At 40.0% G+C, this 19,141-nt stretch overlaps 1 protein-coding gene and 1 long non-coding RNA gene across 12 annotated transcripts in view; both read right to left on the bottom strand.

The window, feature by feature from the left end:
- Positions 1-19,141, bottom strand: part of LOC127526521 (uncharacterized) — a 212,470-nt gene that overhangs the window by 91,677 nt on the left and 101,652 nt on the right. The window lies entirely within an intron of this gene.
- Positions 1-19,141, bottom strand: part of LOC114646048 (membrane-spanning 4-domains subfamily A member 15-like) — a 187,291-nt gene that overhangs the window by 88,493 nt on the left and 79,657 nt on the right. For 6 of the 11 annotated variants that reach the window (XR_007934020.1, XM_051922110.1, XM_051922115.1 and 3 more), the window contains 2 exons: positions 8,776-8,832; positions 986-1,111 (listed from right to left, as the gene is read on the bottom strand). The exons of 4 other annotated variants lie outside the window; for them this stretch is intronic. Coding sequence is in view for 6 of the 7 variants with exons in the window: in XM_051922110.1 (XP_051778070.1) it covers positions 986-1,111; positions 8,776-8,832 (183 nt within the window). In the remaining variant the exon portion in view is untranslated. The remainder of the gene's footprint in view (positions 1-985; positions 1,112-8,775; positions 8,833-19,141) is intronic. One more of the 11 variants, XM_051922113.1, reaches the window with a different exon arrangement.

Here is a 19,141-nt window from a genome sequence, read left to right as displayed (position 1 = left end):
CTGCAATGAATAAGCGTCTCAACCATGAGACAGTCATGATCTTAAAACTGACAGCTGCTTTGGCATTTCTAAACTCATGGCATGCAGCGTGTCATAGAGTGTCTTTTTAAAGACCTGCACCCAACCTGTACCTGCAAAAATAAAACTGCACTCAACCGCAGTCCACAAATAAATGTTCCTTTACAAGACCTGACCTGATTCTTTAAGAATTGTGACTTGATCCAAACCTAGTCATGTTTATTTTTAAGAACAATATCACAATAGCTATTTGTAAATTTTTAATGTAAATAATAGTATACAATTATAAGAAACAATATATTTAAAGGTGTGTGTCAACAGATGATCATCCTCCATGTAGAACAATGGTGGGTATAAAAATGTAGCACCCATCTGATTCTGTATCAGGAACAAAACTTAGATGGCTTTTTCTTTTACATTTTTGTTAATTGTAGATTTTATAACTGTTACTAGTCTATGAGAGCTATGCAAATAAAATATTCAATCTAAAATGAACACATAACAATCAACTTTACATCAAATATACCTAAAATACTAAAGGAACACCTCAAACATACCTGATCTGTGTTACAACTGTACAAATATGTCAGTAATTTTAGGCTCTATTATTAAAGAACCTTGAAATGCTTTTAATTGGGAAATGATTCACAGTAAAGCACTTTTCTGATTTTATTCAACCTTCTTCAGTGACACTCAAAGTTACACATTAAATATTCAGTTTTAGTACTCCTGGACTTTGGGTAGAGAGCACTTTTTTTACATTCTCTACTCTCCTGAGTATCGGATTTAACAATATGCTGTCTTAATGAAAATTTTAGAGTAATCCTTATATATTTTATGTTAATTATTTTTATTCTGATATCTACCACCCATCCCAGTTTTGATTTTGTTTTGATTCTATCAGTTTCTATTTTTGATCCAAGAATTATGAATTAATCCAGAAAAAACAAAACATAAAGAAAATTACCTCAAATGAATAATTGTAATAGCATTCATCAAAGCAGAATTGAATTCCTAAATCTATTGAATACATGATGATTCCAATGCAGCTGAAAATTGTGCTGATGATATTCGTAGCCAAGGCTCCTTTAATCTAAAACAAAAGATATTCAACCCAATTAAATTATTTAAATTAAGCAATACATTCTTGTGTGAAATACTATTTAATAAATATTTTATCAATTTTTTTTATAAAGTTTTTTTTTTACTTTTCTGCCCAATATTCTGGAAAGTTAAAGTAGAGAGGGTTATTGTTTTACAGACCAACTTTATGATTACAGGATGAATGGAAATTGATTTCTTTGGTTTTGCAAACCATTGTAGCACAAGCTTTTGAATACAAGAAAACAAAATCACATCAGAAATAGCTCATATGAATTTCTTCCCTCAGCTCAAAGTCACCGTATATATAAACATGAAGAAGAAAGTCCAGTACTGCATAGTAGACAGTGTGGCGGGCGGCCGGGTCCCATGCCGGGACGCCCCTTCCACAAATGTTCCGGGGGATCAACCATGGGCGTCTCACTACCTCCCCCGGGACGCTTGGTGGCAGCCTCCCTGGCTGACGATCGTGCCTCAGTTTCCCGCAGGGTTTCATGGGAGATGGAGTTCTCCACAACCCTGTGGGGATCTTGGATGGCTGCCAGGGGGTGCTGCATGGATTCTAGAGCCCACCTGGACACCTCTACAGTCCTGCCCGGAGGTGCAATTAGCAACAGGTGATTAAGCACCTGGAGCACTTCCGGGTGGATTATAAAAAGGGCCAGCATTCACCACTCAGGGGCCAGAATCGGGAGGAAGAGGACGAGGTTGCTTGAGAGGAGTGGTGGTGCTGCCAGAGGAAGGATTGCTGTGTTGGTATTGAGGTGCTTTGGGACTGTGTTGGGCCTGTGGGACACGGAGAAGATGTGCTGAAGAAAAAAATAAAGCCTTGTTATTTGCACACGTGCCTCAGTGTGAATCTGTGCCAGGTTGGGCGCCTATATAGCACCTTATTTTCACAACAGTCATACTATGAAGAAAGGTCTTTTTATACAGCAAGAGAACAACATGGGACAATTAAGCTGTCATGACCAGCACACTCATAAAAATATTTTCACGTTTAAAACATGCTGCTGAGGCTCCAAGGAATTCAATGAAAAGTTAATAACAGGTGTAAAAATCCTCACATCCTAATGTTAACTTGAAAGAAAAAAGAGTAACTATCTGGTTGTCCTAGGATGAGCTACCAAGGGATTACATCACCCAGGTCAACCTGTGCAGTGGGCTTGAGCAATATTGGCACCTGTCTATACAAACTAAACTGTAATGTATCGAAAGCAACACCAGTGCTGATAACACAAAACAACTGTTGGTGATGAAGTGAGCAATTAGAAACATAGGAGAAAAAACCAGAGCAGGAGGCACCAAGGATAAAGTGGTGGAGATTAAAATAAGAAGGGCTTAAGAACATCCATCCATCGTCCAACCCGCTGAATCCGAACACAGGGTCACGGGGGTCTGCTGGAGCCAATCCCAGCCAACACAGGGCACACAAGGCAGGGAACCAATCCTGGGCAGGGTGCCAACCCACCGCAGGGCACACACAAACACACCCACACACCATGCATACACTAGGGCCAATTTAGAATCGCCAATCCACCTAACCAGCATGTCTTTGGACTGTGGGAGGAAACCGGAGTGCCCGGAGGAAACCCACGCAGACACGGGGAGAACATGCAAACTCCACGCAGGGAGGGCCCGGGAAGCGAACCCGGGTCCCCAGGTCTCCCAACTGCGAGGCAGCAGCGCTACCCACTGCGCCACCGTGCCGCCCGGCTTAAGAACAGGTTTAGGTAAACTTCTTTTAAATGAAGTGCAGTCATTTGAGAATGTAGAGGAATGGTGGGAGAAGAATACTAAAATTGTATTAAGAGTTGGTGAAGTCAGTGTTGGGTAGGATGACATGAAGGAGCTCACCTGGGGACAAAGAGACATGGAGGTAGAACAGAGAGGTGCAGGATGTGATAAAAGCTAAGATGGAGGCAAAGAAGACATGGTACTAATCAGGGAGGGGAGAAAATAGGGAAATATATAGACAGACAAAAAAGGAAGCAAAGAGGGCAAAGGCAATAGCCAAGGCTCAAGCTTTGAAGGAGGTTTATGAAAAATTGGAGACAAACGAGGGAGAGAGAATGTTTTCTAGAATAGCAAAGGTTTGAAACAAGGCTGGGAAGGATTTTAGTAAGATAAAGCAGAAAAAAGGTGAGCAATGTGTGATCTTGAGTGAGCATCATAGAATCAAGAATACAAAGTGTTACACACACGTGTTTCAGCTGAAGGGCCCGACGGAGTGCGAAAAACACACCGGAGCGGAGTTTAAGACAGCATATTACTGCTTTTCTCTTTTCATCAATGGAAAAAAAGGAAGAAAAACCTTCCGCACCTTGAATTCCACACCAGAAAACATCGCTCCGTCTCATAAAGAAACTTCCGTGTTTTCATCCGTCCAGCTCTGATGATGTCACATCTCATCGCCCTCTGATGACATCACCTCTGTCACCTTCTCACTACGTCAACCCCTCCTTCCATCGACTTCCGATTTAAATCATATAAATTCCTCTGTTTGTATGGACTCATTTGTCAATTGTTTCATTTAAGAACCTGACCGTTATTTGAGTGCATACTGAATTATTTTGGTACAATACACAGGGACAGTTCCCCAACCCATAATCTGTTTGCTTCTCACATTTATTTCTTCAGTGGATAGAAGAGGTTCTTTGAAAAGGGTAGTATTTGGAGGTGGAGTCCCAAATGAAGGGCTAGTACCAAGAACAAGAAGGTAGGAAATAAAGTAGTCACTGTCACACAGAATGAAAATTTGGGAAAGGGTTTTAGAGCAGTTTTAGGGAAAAGACCAACATTGGGGGAGCAGTTTGGTTTTATGTCAGGGAGAGAAACAACTGATGCAGTCTTTGCATTGATATACCTCATAGAGAAGCATCATGAAAAGCAGAAAGGTTTGTATATGGTGTTTTTTTTTTTTTTTTTTTTTTTAAGATAAGGTTTATGATACAGTGCCATGTCAAGAGGTGCATGAGAGAAAAAGGAGTACCAGAAAAGTACGTGAGGATTGTTTGGGATATGTATGATGGAGTGAAGACTCTGGCTAAAAGCAGTGTTTTGGTAACAGGCAAAATCCCCGTTAGAGTGGGTCTACACCAGGGTCTTCTCTAAGCCCTTACATCTTTGATCTCATTATGGATGTGATGAGTTATAGGATACAAGACCAATACACCTTGTGTATGTTTTTGCTGCTGGCAAGGTGTTATGTAGCACCAGAAAAGAGAAAGTGGAGAGGAAGTTGGAAGAATAGACAAGGGCTTCGGAAGATAGAGGGTTGAATATAAATAGGGAGAAAACAGAATATTTTGAAGTTTAATGATTATTAGGATTCAGACATAAGCCTGCAGGAAACATTATTGGAAAGAGTGAAAAACTTCAAATATCTAGGATCAGTGGTAGCCCAAGATGGAAAATGAGATGCAGTGATAACCCATAGAATACAGTGTGGATGGAACAATTGGAAGAAGGTACCAGGAGTATTGTGTGATCAAAGAATTATGTTGAAGGTTAAAGGGATGTTTTTTTTAATTCAGTGGTAAGACCAGCAATGATATACGGAGTTGAGACATGGACAGTAAAGGAGACAGAGGAGAAGATGTGGCAGAAATGAGAGGGTAGAGATGGACGTGTGGAGTTACAAAAAGGGCAGAATAAGAAATGAGACAGAGGTTCAACAAAAGTGGGAGAGAACATGAAAACATGAAAAAAGTTTACTTGAGGTTTTTGCAAATTTATTAAAAATAAAAAAACTGAGAAATCACATGTGCATAAGTATTCACAGCCTTTGCCAATGACGCTCAAAATTGAGCTCAGGTGCTTCCTGTTTCCCCTGATCATCCTTGAGATGTTTCTGCAGCTTAATTGGAGTCCACCTGTGGTAAATTCAGTTGATTGGACATGATTCACGTTGTCATTATGGGGTGTTGTGTGTAGAATTCTGAGGAAAAAAATGAATTTAATCCATTTTGGAATAAGGCTGTAACATAACAAAATGTGGAAAAAGTGATGCGCTGTGAATACTTTCCGGATGCACTGTATCAAAGAAAGTAAATTCAGGTAGCATGGACAATGAATATGTGGGGAAAGAGTGATGGGAAATTAAATACAGAGGAACAGAAAGCAACGGAAGCTCAAGTGAAGGTAAAGTGTTAGAGTAAAAAGATCTGACGATTAAGGGTTTGACTGAGGGGGTGGTGTAGGATGGAGCTGTATGGAGAATGCTGATCAAGCATATTGACCCCACATTAAAGTGGGAAACGATGAAGAAAAAGGAGTTTTAAAATATAATACCTTGTTTATTAGTTAAATACAAAAGTGATACAAATATTAGAAAAGCTACTGTGGGCTTTTTTGAGGCTGGCCACAAAGACAGGGCTTGTTTTTTTTTTTTTTTTTTAATATTGGTGTTATTGTCTGTACTCTACTTTGTTTTGTCATTTTTTGATTCATTATTTTTTGTATTTTGCATTAAAGTTTTACATCAGTCTTTCTCAACCAGTGTGTCATGACCCACTTTGGGCTGTTGTTGCCATTCTTGGATTGCATGTTGGCATCCCTGGGTTGCATAAATGCAAGAAAAAAAAGCTGCTTCATCAACTGAGTTGCCTACAGTTAAAAGGAATTAACAACACTTACATTTATTTTTTTATCCATTTTAAATCGCCTGTTTCACCAAAGGGGCAAACACACTCCCCTCTCTCTTGTAAGAGCATTCATTTCACCAAGGAGAACCACCCTACTCTCCAGTTGCTTTCTGTGGGTCATCAATGAACTTAAAAAGTTAAATCTCTGTCCTGGGGCAATAAAGGTTGAAACTACTGTTTTATATGATCATTTTTTTCAATGACATCATTTCAGTACTATTTTGTAAATTTGATCTGTGGAATTTCCTCATGATTATGGCCATGCTCGTGTTGGCAATGTAACTTGTCAACAGTCACGTTGATATATGTGACATCATAATTTGTGCCTATAAATGATGACTGCATGATACTGCTACTGTAGAAGTATATGGATTGTGAACAGTAGGGGGTGCCACCGAGCCCCTAAGCCCCAGAAAAACATGACCCAACACAACTCTGGGTTCTAATGTAAAGATTTTTAATCCAGACAACTGTATTATCATAGTATTTCCCTCTACTTACCCTTTACCTGTTTTCTCAAGGGTAAATGTACTCATCAAGTTCGTTATCGGGTTGGTCTATTGTTGCACTTTAAGATGAATACACACATACACATACACACAGACCCTAACCACAACAGTGCCCCATGAATGACACACTCACACGCTGATTAACCTTTAGCACTTTAAACCACACAAGTGCTTTAGGAATAACACAGCCTGTCACTCAGCACTTCAAGAGACAACATATGATGTTTTAATGATATCTCAGACCTAAATATTACTTTTGGTCTACAAGAATACATTTAAACGTACAAAGGCTCAGCACTCTTGACTATAGGCCATTTATCAGCCAAGAATACCTTACTTTACGTACTGTTCCCTACTACTGAGTGGAGCTCTCACTCGCAGCCTTAATAAACCTCGCAGCACAGAGATAATGGAAAATCTCCGGCTGCACCAGGTGCTCAAAGAAATCTAACTTATTACTTCAATCACTCTATAGACATTAAGACAAAGCATAGAAAGTTAAAGGCAGCATGGTATTTATTACAGGAATAATAATAATACCACTGGAACAAAGAATAATAGAAAATAGGTACTGATAGAAAAGTCTGGATATATATAGTCTTTAGAAAAAGCTCACAAAAAAGTTACAGATGACAAGGAATCAGTGATGTCAAGGATGAATGTCCCAGGCAGCGTTTGATTTAGCAATCGATGTTCATGAAAATGCTGTTAACTGACGATCGGATGAAAACTGGTCACATGTGTCTTTATTTTCTTCTCTGATGTCACTCTTCCATCGTCACTGTTTCTCTTCTTCTGATGTTGCTTTCAAAATGAGGCATATTTACTACAAAGTTTCATGCCGTGGTTTCATAACAAATGATTGTTGCATGTACCTGATTGGCTGTCTGTCAATATGATGGATGAATTTTGCTCAAACTCTTTAATCTATCTTTTCCCAGACTGTAAACCAAATTGTTGTCCCAGATGTCCATCCATAAAGTAATCAATATCCTGAGATATCGGCTCAGTCTTCCTTTCTGAGGCTGTAAAACCATTTTAGTACTATGCTGTGAACAACTGTTATAAAAGTGAGGTGTAAGGGAAGAGGATATGCCCTTTTATTATAATTCCTACACAAGTGTCCTACATCTGAATTCATCTTGTTGGGATTGAGTAAAATATAATAATAAAAATATAGAGAATCATTTGTAGATTTTAAACACCATAACAACAGCTCAATACAATTACCATTACTGCCAATATACAGACTATTAAGTTCTCTCTTCTGTTTTCAAAGTGTGTGGCCCTCTGCTTTACTAATCTGACTTGTCCATGTTTTGCAGTGGGCACCTTTTATGCTGGGTCCAGGAGCACTTATGGTGACATGACATGGCCAGTTGGAAGTACTTCAGGGTCATAAGAAAGCCAAGGAGGTCCTTCCACTGCAGCGCCCTCTATCACCACCAGGTAACCCTACACAACTGCACCTCTGGACTCCAACTCCCATGCAGCCCTATGGTGTCCAAACAGGGACTCTATTTGAGGGACACTGCCATCTATTATAGTGGTGTTGAACTGCTCCCTACCATCATCTTTCACTGATTTCCGTAGCCCTCAGGCATCCCACTCAGGACAGGAATCATGGCATCCCAGCCGGGTATTGCCTGCACTTAATCCATCCTTCCTTTATGGTATTCCGGCCAGGAAAGGGAAACAACTCCATCCTAGGTGGGATGCCCTCTGGGGCATCTACAAGATACAAACTCTTAAACTACAAGTCTTTGTTTCACATTTAGTTAATAGGAAAGGCTCTTTGCATAGGCACAACTTTTGCTTTGTGATTCGACCATGATTCATGCCTCGTGTTTTGGTGTTGTACTTCCTGATTATGACTTTATGCTCTCTTTTATTAATCTTTCGGATCTCCCTTTAAACCATATTTACATTTCTTAGTCTTTTTACCACTTTGATTTTGATACTGTTCAAAACACATTGACCACAAGATAACACTCCAGTTACATAATTTCCATCTTGACACAATATTAGATCGAAAGCCAAATAATGTGAAAATCAATCACATGAAGTACAGTGCTTGTATGAAATATGAAACCTGATCCAATCACAATGACATGATTGAGGCTGATTAGAACCTAAGACCAAATGTGCCGGATGGATTGTTCATTACATATGTAAACTATCTAAGGGCCATGTTAATTTATCTTACAAATGCTGAAAAATATGTGAACAAATTGTACAACCTTAATGAATCTACAAGTCTCCTGCTCCAAAATGTGAATATTTAAAAACAAAATGTCATTTCAAAAGCTGCAACAAAGGTTTAAGTATGGGTGAAAACACAAGTAAAAATCTCTAAAGAGCTGAATCGTGTCTCTTAACATACATTCTGTGTATTGTACTATTAATAGTCAAACAAAGGAAAAGAAGATGAATCTCATAGTTGCTATTCAGACTTAAATGAACAGATTGAAACAAAGTTCTAGACAGATCTTTATACTTACTTTACAAAGTTGCATCTTATCGGCAGCACAAATAGAGAGACTTCCAGAAATAATGTACTGTAGAAAGAGCAAAAGGGAAACTTGAAAATGTCAATAAAGGAAAGGCATGAATTGAAAACAAACATTCTAGTATATTGTTAACTTAATATTAGGCATCATGTTGGCACAGTATTTTATTCTACTGGCTCACAACTTCAGCATTGTGGGTTTAAATCCTTTATCGGGTCACTGCATGTGTGGAGTTTATACTTTCTCCCACTGTCAGAATATATCAGTCTCTGGACTGGATGAAGGATATGTTTACAACTAGGATAAACAAAACAATTTCCAGTAATCAAAGAGCTCCATGTTTGCTATGCCAGTCATGTAATGGTAGAAAAGGCAGTGGTTACATGAGGATCTGAACAATTAAAGACAAATAAATCTTTCTCTGCCTTCCGTTTCATGAGTAATACTGTGGAAAATAAGGCTATAGGAATGAAGTACAGTTAAATCATAAAACCAAAGGAATGAGAGAGTGGGTAATAAATGATCTGGGACTATAACAGCGATGAGAAAAATACCCCAGCACTTGTATTTGTGAAATTTAAATATAGGCCACAGCATGTTTCTAAACTGACTTTATGACTGGATTGTCCTTTATGGAGCTACTCCGAACTGGTAAAGAGTATTCAATTAATGTATGATGACTATGTTTGGAAAAATTCATATTTTATTTGTTGATCTTCAGAAATCTATACTTTGTCTGCTTTAACTGCCTTTAAACATGCTGCTAATAGCCAAATGATACTGACGGTATACATACACAGATAAACTGCCTTCTTAGTATGGTAAAGAAGTAATTTAACAAAAACTAAATAAAGTCAGATTATTGGCTGAAATATAAAGAGAAAGACTGTAATCTGCCAATAAATGTGGTCCTACAATTCAGACCTGTACCATAGAAATTAGACATGTCAGACACTGACAGTTTCACTAAGGCTAGATTCTTTCATTTTAGAGACATTACGTTATTTACTCTGATTCAGTTTGCAAGCTAATTCAGGGTAAATGAAAATCCTGAAGGAAGGCTATGTACACATGGCTGAAAAAGAGACCATATTAAACCTGTTCTGCTGGTTTGCGGATTTCTGCGGACAATGGGTCTTTTAATTTCTGGTACATGCTTCCTCAGTTCGTTTGCCCAGTTGATTTCATACAAGGGACGCTATTGGCAGATGGCTGAGAAGCTACCCAACCAGAGCGCGTATTACATATTAAATAAAACTCCTCAAATATTTTGTGAGCACGGGGGCTGTTCGCACCCCTAGAGGATACGGCCGCTCCTCAAAAAACACTGAAAGATTACCTTCACATTGCTCCCTTCCTTGCTGGGCTCACATATGGCTGCTTTGTCAAGCGATATGCTTTCCGCACGGTGCTTCGCATACTTAAAAGATCAAACAGCACGTATTGATTTTTCATTGTTTGCTTTTCTCTCTCTCTCTCTCGCTCTGACATTCTCTGCTCCTGACAGAGGGGGTGTGAGCAGGGGGGCTGTTTGCACCCCTAGACGATACGGACGCTCGTCTGAAAATGCTGAAAGATTATCTTCACATTGCTCCCTTCCGTGCAGCTGCTTTGTCAAGCGACATGCTTCCTGCACGGTGCTTCGCATACTTAAAAACTCGAACGGCACGTATTGATTTTTGATTGTTTGTTTTTCTCTGCCTCTCTCACTCTCTCTGACATTCTCTGCTCCTGACGGAGGGGGTGTGAGCAGAGGGGCTGTTCGCACACTGGCCTAGAGGATACGGACGCGCCTCTAAAAAATGCTGAAAGACTACCTTCACATTGCTACCTTCCTTGCAGCTGCTTTGTCCAGCAGTGCTTCGCATACTTAAAAGCCAAACAGTCCTATTGATTTTTGATTGTTTGCTTTTTTCTCTCTCTCTCTCTGACATTCTCTGCTCCTGACGCACACTCCTTTGAAGAGGAAGATATGTTTGCATTCTTTTAATTGTGAGACGGAACTGTCATCTCTGTCTTGTCATGGAGCACAGTTTAAACTTTTGAAAAAGAGACAAATGTTTGTTTGCAGTGTTTGAATAAAGTTCCTATCTCTCTACAACCTCCTGTGTTTCTGTGCAAATCAGTGACCCAAGCATGACAATATAAAAATAACCATATAAACATATGGTTTCTACTTCGCGGATTTTCACCTTTCGCGGGGGGTTCTGGAACGCAACCCCCTCAATCGAGGTGGGATTACTGTATTAGCAACATGAGGTGTTGATGCCCTCTCTGACCATCAGGTACGCACCGGCGCCGTAGGGACACAAATGACATTACGCATTTACAATTTTTATCGCGCATGCGTAACAGCGTACCAATTATGATCACCCCTGATTATAATTATTCATATATCCATTTGTAACAAAACCACAGGGGATGCACAAACCAGTGTGTTTCTTCGTGCCGGTCCCAAGCCCAGATAAATGGGGAGGGTTACGTCAGGATGGGCATCCGGTGTAAAATTTTGCCAAATGAATATGCGGATAACAATTTTGGATGATCTGCTGTGGCAAACCCTAACGGGAGCAGCCGAAAGAAGAAGGTTCATATATCCCGTAGCTACCGGGATATAAGGTGTTATTAGGCACGGGTAAAACGCGTGCCAAAAGAATTCTCACAGTCCAAAAGTTCGTTTTGAAAATATTTAGTGAAAGTTAAAAGCAAATAATCCACACAAGAATAAAAGAAAAAATAGTTACACACGTAGAATAAAGGGCAAAAAAAAGGAAAAATGTATCTTCTATAAACTTAGCTTTTCTTGAAAAACTTTAGTTATTTCTCTGCTTAAAGGTTCTTCATTTCTTCTTCTGTATGCCTTAAGCGTATGGTATGGTACTTAAATAAACAAGTTTTCTTTACGTGTTACTTCACACATTCAAAGAGCCCGTAGGCCATCAAGCACGGTCACGGTTAAAAACCGTATGCCTCTACACCTTATGCAAGGCATGACTGTCACTAACTGAAGAATAATGCTTACTCCAAGCTGTTAGAAATGGCAAGAATGTGCCAATACAATTCTATTTACGGGGGTTATAGGAACCTCCCATAGATTATGGTTTAGGTTTATTTGTCATATATAGGTTAACACAGGGTCAACATACAATGAAATGTGTATGACAAGAAAAACAAGTCACTCAGCCTAGATCCAATAAAGCTAAAAAATAATTTAAAAAAATTACAAGTTAAAAATAGACAAGCCATATAAAATAAAATGTGTACATTTTAAAAGAAGTTATAGAGCAATATGAGTTGAATGAGCAGCAAGTACAAATGACAGTTATTGCACAGATAATGTTTTATAAGTACAGATGCATATTCCATAAAGTGCAGATGCATGTTCCAGTCAGTATTCAGAGTGTGTGCAGGTACAGTTTGTGTGTGAGTAGTGCAATGTAGATGTAATGCAATGTAGGTGTAATATAAGTGTATGTAAGTGTTCAGGTGTTGCTGTTGAGGAGTCGAATGGCCTTTTGGTAAAAACTGTTCTTAAGTCTTGTAGTCCGAGCAGCCAGACTCCTGTATTGTCTGCCAGATGGTAACAAGGAGAACAGCTGGTATGATGGATGGCTGTGGTCCTTTATGATGCTGCTTGTCTTACGCAAGCACCGATGTAGGTAAATTTCTTCAATGGCAGGGAGACTCTTGCCCGTGATGTGCTCTGCTGCCTTCACCACTCTCTGTAGTAATGCAGCCCGTCAGCAGACTCTCGACCACACTCCTCTAAAAGTTTGATATGATGTTGGCATTCATGCCAAACTTCCTCAGCCTCCTCAGGAAGTAGAGCTGCTGGCGAGCTTTCTTAACCACAGTGTCTATGTGACGGGTCCACGAGAGATCCTCGGTGATGTTTACTCCGAGGAACTTGAAGCTGTTAACCCTTTCAACTTCTACGCCGCTGATGTAGATGGCCTGGTGTTCTCTGCCTTGCTGTTTCCGATAGTCCACGATCATCTCCTTGGTTTTGCTGACGTTAAGAGACAAGTTGTTATCCAGGCACCAATTACTCAATGCCAGCACCTCCTCTCTGTAGGCCGTCTCATCGTTGTCAGTGATAAGGCCTATGAATGTTGTGTCGTCTGCAAACTTGATGATGGTGTTTGTGCCGTGTTTTGCAACACAGTCGTGGGTGAACAAGGTAAACAAAAGAGGGGGCTAAACACACAGCCCTGCGCTCCTGTGTTTAAAATGAGTGATGAGGACGTGTGTTTTCCGACTCTCACCACCTGGGGCCTGTTTGTGAGGAAAGAGAAAATCCATCTGCAGATGGTCGTCCCAACCCAAGGTCGTCAAGCTTCAAGATGAGTTTTGAGGGGATGATGGTGTTGAATGCTGAGCTGTAATCTATGAACAGCATTCTTACATATGTATTTCCTCTTTCCAGGTGGGTGAGGGCAGTGTTTATTGTTAGCGCAATGGCATCCTCTGTAGATCTGTTTGCTCTGTAAGCAAATTGGAGAGGATCCAGTGTGTCGGGGAGGGAGGAGCAGATGTAACCTTTGACCATTTGCTCGAAGCAACTGTCAGTGCAACCGGGCAATAGTCATTCAGACAGGAGACCACCGGTTTCTTTGGGACAGGAATGATGGTGGATGCCTTGAAGGAAGTGGGGACCACTGACTGCCTCAGGGAGAGATTGAAGATGTTGGTGAACACATCTGCTAGCTGGTCAGCACATGCCCTGAGGGCACAGCCTGGGATGCCATCTGGTCCCGGAGCTTTGCGAGGATTGACCTTTTTGAAGGACCTTCTCACATCAGACGTCTCAAGGATCAGAGTGACAGACTCACTGCCCCCTTGAGGATATAGCACCTGTTCTTTGTTGGCTGCATCAAAACAAGCATAGAAAGTGTTAAGCTCGTCTGCAAGACATGCAGTGGGCTGAACACTGACTGTGTTTTTCTTTTTATAGTCAGTGATGCAGCACAGTCCATTCCACAGGCGCTTGGTGTCAGAGCTGTGGTAGCTTTACTCCACTTTGTCCCTGTAGTCCCATTTGGCCTTCTTGATGGACCTCCGGAGGTCGTATTTGGCTGCTTTGTATGCATCAGAGTCCCCTGAGCCAAAGGCAGAGGTCCGCGCCTTGAGCTTAGCCTGAATCTCCCTATTTACCCAGGGTTTCTGGTTAGGATATATGCAAATGGAGGATTTGGTGACAACATCGCCAATGTACTTGCTGATATATCCTGTGACAGAGTCTGTGAATTCATTGATGTTGCCATCAGCTGCATTCTCAAACATCTGCCAATCAGTTGTTTCAAAGCAGTCCTGTTAGACCCCCTCAGCTTCACTGTCCCATTTGTAGATGTCCCTGTAAACCGGTTTTTCCTGTTTAAGTCTTTTTTTATATGCAGGCAGCAGCAATATAGAGCAATGGTCTGCTTTTCCAAAAGCTGGTCGAGGGAGAGATTTGTAGGAGTCCTTGAATAAGGTGTAACAATGATCCAGTGTTTGATCACCTCTTGTGGGGGGAGAGATGTGCTGATAGTATTTAGGGAGAACTTTCTTCATGTTTGCTCTGTTAAACTCTCCCAACACAATAAATGCTACTTCTGAGTTAGCGTTCTCTAGTCCACTGATAACATCATACAGTTCATCCATAGCCGAAGCTTTATCAGCTTGTGGGGGGGTGTAAACAACTGAAAGGAGAACTGAACTGAACTCCCTCGGGAGGTAAAAGGGTCTAACTTTAATGGTCAGCAGCTTGAGAACTGGTGAGCAGTGCGTTTTTAAGACACACACATCCGTAGCCCACGAAGAGTTAACCATAAAACACACACCCCCTCCCCTTGACTTGCCTGAGTCCTTCGTTCTGTCTCCCCGATAAACTGTGAACCCGTCTGGTGTGACTGCGCAGTTGGGTACGCTGGGCTCCAACCATGTCTCTGTGAACGCCAAAACGCAGCAGTTCGTGATGTCTTTTTGGTGCTTTATCTGTGCGCGCAGCTTATCTAATTTGTTGTCCAGAATCTGAACGTTAGCGAGCAGGATGCTAGGCAAAGGAGGCTTGTTGTTTCTCTGTCGGGTTCGGCACAGAACTCCGGCGCGTTTCCCCCTCTTTGTTTTCCTTTGGCGTCGCGCGAGTAAGCAAGAGACTCCAGGCAGTACAGTGTCCGCAATATCAAAAACTGTGGTAAAATCCGAACTGGCTGATGAATGTAATTCCAATAGTGTTTTCCGGTCATATTGAAAGTGTGATAAAGTAGTACGCACAAAGAGAGTGAGTAGTAAGAAAATAAATAATAACTTTTTGCTGAGATGAATCGGAGCTCTCGTCGGTGCAGCCATCTTACGGCGCAGCCAGACTTCAAACTTATTATGCATTGTCATCTAATAAATATTCATAAATCTTATAGAACTCGGAAAATGGCTCTTACATATCCGGCCCCTAATTGTTTATGCTGGGGCAGAAATCAATTACTTTAACTTTACTTAATAAGAGCATTTATTTCTTTGCTAAACTTAAACCTTACTTAAAACTTAAGAAACTTAAATTCTACTATAACAACAAAAAACACAATAGAAATTAAGCATGCAAAAAGAAAAATTAATCATTTCAGTCATTTGCTGCTTGATTCTTCCTGGATCAGGCACAATTTATTTACGAGTCTATCTAGTGTGCTGTTTTTGGTTTGCACACAAACTCTTCTGACTGCACCTTTGGCATCTGGCATTGTCTTGATGACTCGACCCATTACCCAGGAGTTACAGGGTGTAGCATCTTGTAATTATGCCCATAATGTCCAATTTCTTTATGAACTTGAATGAGTGTAGCAATATGTGAATTTTTCTGAAAAAATGCAGGGTGTTTTGCCTCTTCTGGCATAACTGATTTGCTGAGTCTTCCTCCAACTCTCAATATTCCTTCTGGCAGGACTGGGTCCAGTTTGATGATTTTACCTTTCTTTACAAGCTGATCTTTGTGCAAGGCTTTAGCTTCTTCTGGGTAAGCTTGTAGTTGACTGAGGCGAATAAGTTCGTCTTCTGCTTTAGACAAGTCATTTAGAGACAATGGCTTTTGCCTCATTGTTAATTTGTATTCCTTCATATGTTCTGTGGTTAATGTCTTTTGTTTCTCTGGGCTGTGTCCAGATTGACTGACTGTATATTGAATTGCCTTTCTTTTTTCTTTCAGACACATTAGCAATTCTTTGAACTTAAGGAACCAAGCTATTGCTTTCTTTAAATTGAACCATTTTGAATAGTACTCCACAAGTCTTTTTACTGGTTCGATTTTTTCTTCTACAATTGCAAATTTTACTATACACCTTTTGATTTCCGGATCGTCGCTAGTAGACAGGTCCACTTCATCTCTTAGGCCATTCATGCTCTGGTTGTACCAGGAAGTTTAGGCTTTGTATCCAAGTCTTAATTATGATGAAGCTTTCTATTGTCAATCCTCTCGATGCCTGATCTGCTGGATTTTATGTAGATACGACATACCTCCATTGCGAGGGTTGTGTGTGCTCTCTTATCACTGTGACTCTGTTGGCAACAAAAGTTTTGTAGCGTGCGCTTTCATTCACAATGTACCATAGTACTGTGGTGCTGCCAGTCCAAAAGATTGATTTTTGCAGGGAAATTTTTAGTTCTTGTTTTAACATTTTGTCCATTTTGACTGCTACCACTGCTGCTATGAGTTCTAACCTTGGTATAGTGACAGGTTTTAGTGGTGCCACTCTTGATTTCCCCATTAGAAATTAACAATGTCTCTCATTTTCTTTATTAGCTAGGAGAAGGTAGGAAACAGTGCCATACCCATTTTCTGAAGCATCTCCAAAATGATGCATTTGTGCGGTCATCATTTGACCAAATCCAGGCGGTTTAATGCACCTGTCTACATTGTAATCCACAAGTAACTGCAAATCATCCATTCATTTTTTCCATTGCCGAACACACTTAACTTCCACTTCTTGATCCCAAGCATATTTATCTTTACACAGTTCTCTTAGAATAAGCTTGGCAGGCAGTATGACTGGCGCTAAAAATCCAAGTGGGTCATATATTGAACTGACCACAGACAGAATACCACATCTTGTAGCCGGCTTATCTTGCAGCTTTACCTGAAACTTTAAACTGTCAGTTTGTGTGCAGCATTGAACACCCAAGGCTCTTTCAACTGGTAACAAGTCATTACTTAAGTCCAAATCTTTTTGATCTATTGCCCTGTCTTCTTCAGGGATTGACAGCAAGACTGCTCTGCTGTTACTTATCCATTTTGTAAGATAAAATCCTCCCTTTAAGCACAGGGCTTGAAGATCTTTGGCCAATTTTATGGCTTGTTCTTCTGTAGCAACTGACTTTAAACAGTCATCAACATAGAAATTATTTAACGCAGTGTTAACTGCTTCTTCTGAAGCTGTGCCTCTTGCATCCTCTGCTGTTCTTCTTGAGGCATAAGAGGCACAACTGGGCGACGAAGTAGCACCAAAAAGATGCACTGTCATTTTGTATTCCTCAAGTTCATTGTTTAGATTATCCTCAGGCCACCACAAAAAACGAAGAAGATCCATGTCTTTTTCTGGAACTTTCACTTGGTAAAACATTGATTTAATGTCTGCCATGAGAGCGATTGGTTCCTCTCTGAATCTTGTAAGAACACCAATGAGTGTATTAGTTAAATCGGGTCCTTTCAGTAACTGTTCATTTAGAGAAAAATCTTGGTAAGTGGCTGTACAGTCAAAAAACACTCTTATTTTGTTTTTCTTTGGATGATATACTCCATGGTGAGGGATATACCACACTCTTTCTTTTTCAAGGGTCCGCTGTTCAGTGGGTACCTTGATAGCATATCCTTTGTCTAAAATGTCTTTCATGAAAGTTTTGTAATCCTCATGGAATGTTGGATGCTTTGTAAGTTTCCTTTTAAGTCCAATAGCGCGTTGTTTTGCAACACAGCGATTGTTTGGCACTTCAAGAGTTTCATCTTTAAAGGGCAGATTAATATAATAGTGTCCATCTATTATTATCTCTTTTGTAGTATCTGAAGCTATGCGCATGAATTTAATGTGCTCTTGTGACATTTCCTCCTTTTCCTCACAGTTGCGTTCTGGAAAGTCTGTATTGTATTGCTGGAGTAACATTTGCTCCACCTCCTTTTTCGTCACATAATTAACTGAACATCTTTTACTTTTTCGTTGTCCGACTCCTTCTCATAGCAAATAACGATCCATCCTAGGACTGTTCTCATTAGCAAAAGGTCCATCTCCTTCGCTATGAATGATTTCCCATGGCTCCATGACTTTACGCGAGTCTGTGCCTATTATCATACCTACTTCTGCATTTATTTGGGGTAGATGCACGTTTTTAAGGTAAGGCCATTTCATAGTATCTTCTTGAGTAGGAATTTTTTTTTTATGTCCAGGTATAACAGTTGCTGTATGCACCTCTGGTAAGTCATAAAATGTATTGTTTTCTAGCTCGCAGACTTGTATACCGGATAGGATTTTACATTTTAATGGCTTTTCTGGATTTTCTAGGGTGTCAAGATATAGGTTCGATTTTCTTCCTGAGATGTTTAATTGCTTTCTTAAGTTCTCTGTGCAAAATGTGGCTGAGCTACATGGGTCTATCAAAGCATATTTTTCAATATATTTTTTGTTCCCTTTGGACTTAACTTTAACTGGAACCACAGCTAAGACACCATTTCCAGCCCCGGTAGCCATACAAGACTCTTTCGATATTATGGGCGCATTTGTAGATGCTTTTCTGTATCGATTTAGCTTTTTCTTATTTAAGAGATTTAACTTTATCATCAGAATTCTTTTCTTTATTTATATGTAAAATAACTGGGTGAAAATGAGAACATTTGCTGCATTTAATCTTTTCTTCACGATTTTTACTAAGATGTCCTTGTTTAAGGCATTTAAAGCATAAGCCTTTGGATTTTAAAAAGTCAATTCTACTTTCGTAAGTTAGTTTCTGAATTGCATTACAGTCATTATGATCATGCTTTTTGTCACAGAAAAGGCAGTGCTTACCATGTATACGTTCAGTCTTCTCCGTTTTATCTCCCTTTTTTACGGTAGCGACAAAATTTGAGACAAAGTTGCCCTTTCTCATTCCGCCTTTTACTGGATATTTTTCATAATCAGTCTTTTCTATTTCCCTTTTGAAAGTACTTTGATATGAAACGCCATACATTGGATCTAAGGAAGATACAAGCTGATTTTCTATAAAGCCATATAGTTCAGCGAGTCCTGGTCTTCTTCCTTCTCTTTTTTCGATATTTGTTACTTTATTTTGCCAGCGCTCTCTTAGTTCTTGGGGAAGGTTTGATGTCATAGTACGAATATTTAAATTGTTATCAAATTTG

This window comes from Erpetoichthys calabaricus, chromosome 2 (assembly GCF_900747795.2).
Source record: "Erpetoichthys calabaricus chromosome 2, fErpCal1.3, whole genome shotgun sequence".
Lineage (NCBI taxonomy): Eukaryota > Metazoa > Chordata > Cladistia > Polypteriformes > Polypteridae > Erpetoichthys > Erpetoichthys calabaricus.
This window is presented reverse-complemented; position numbering and strand designations above follow the sequence as displayed.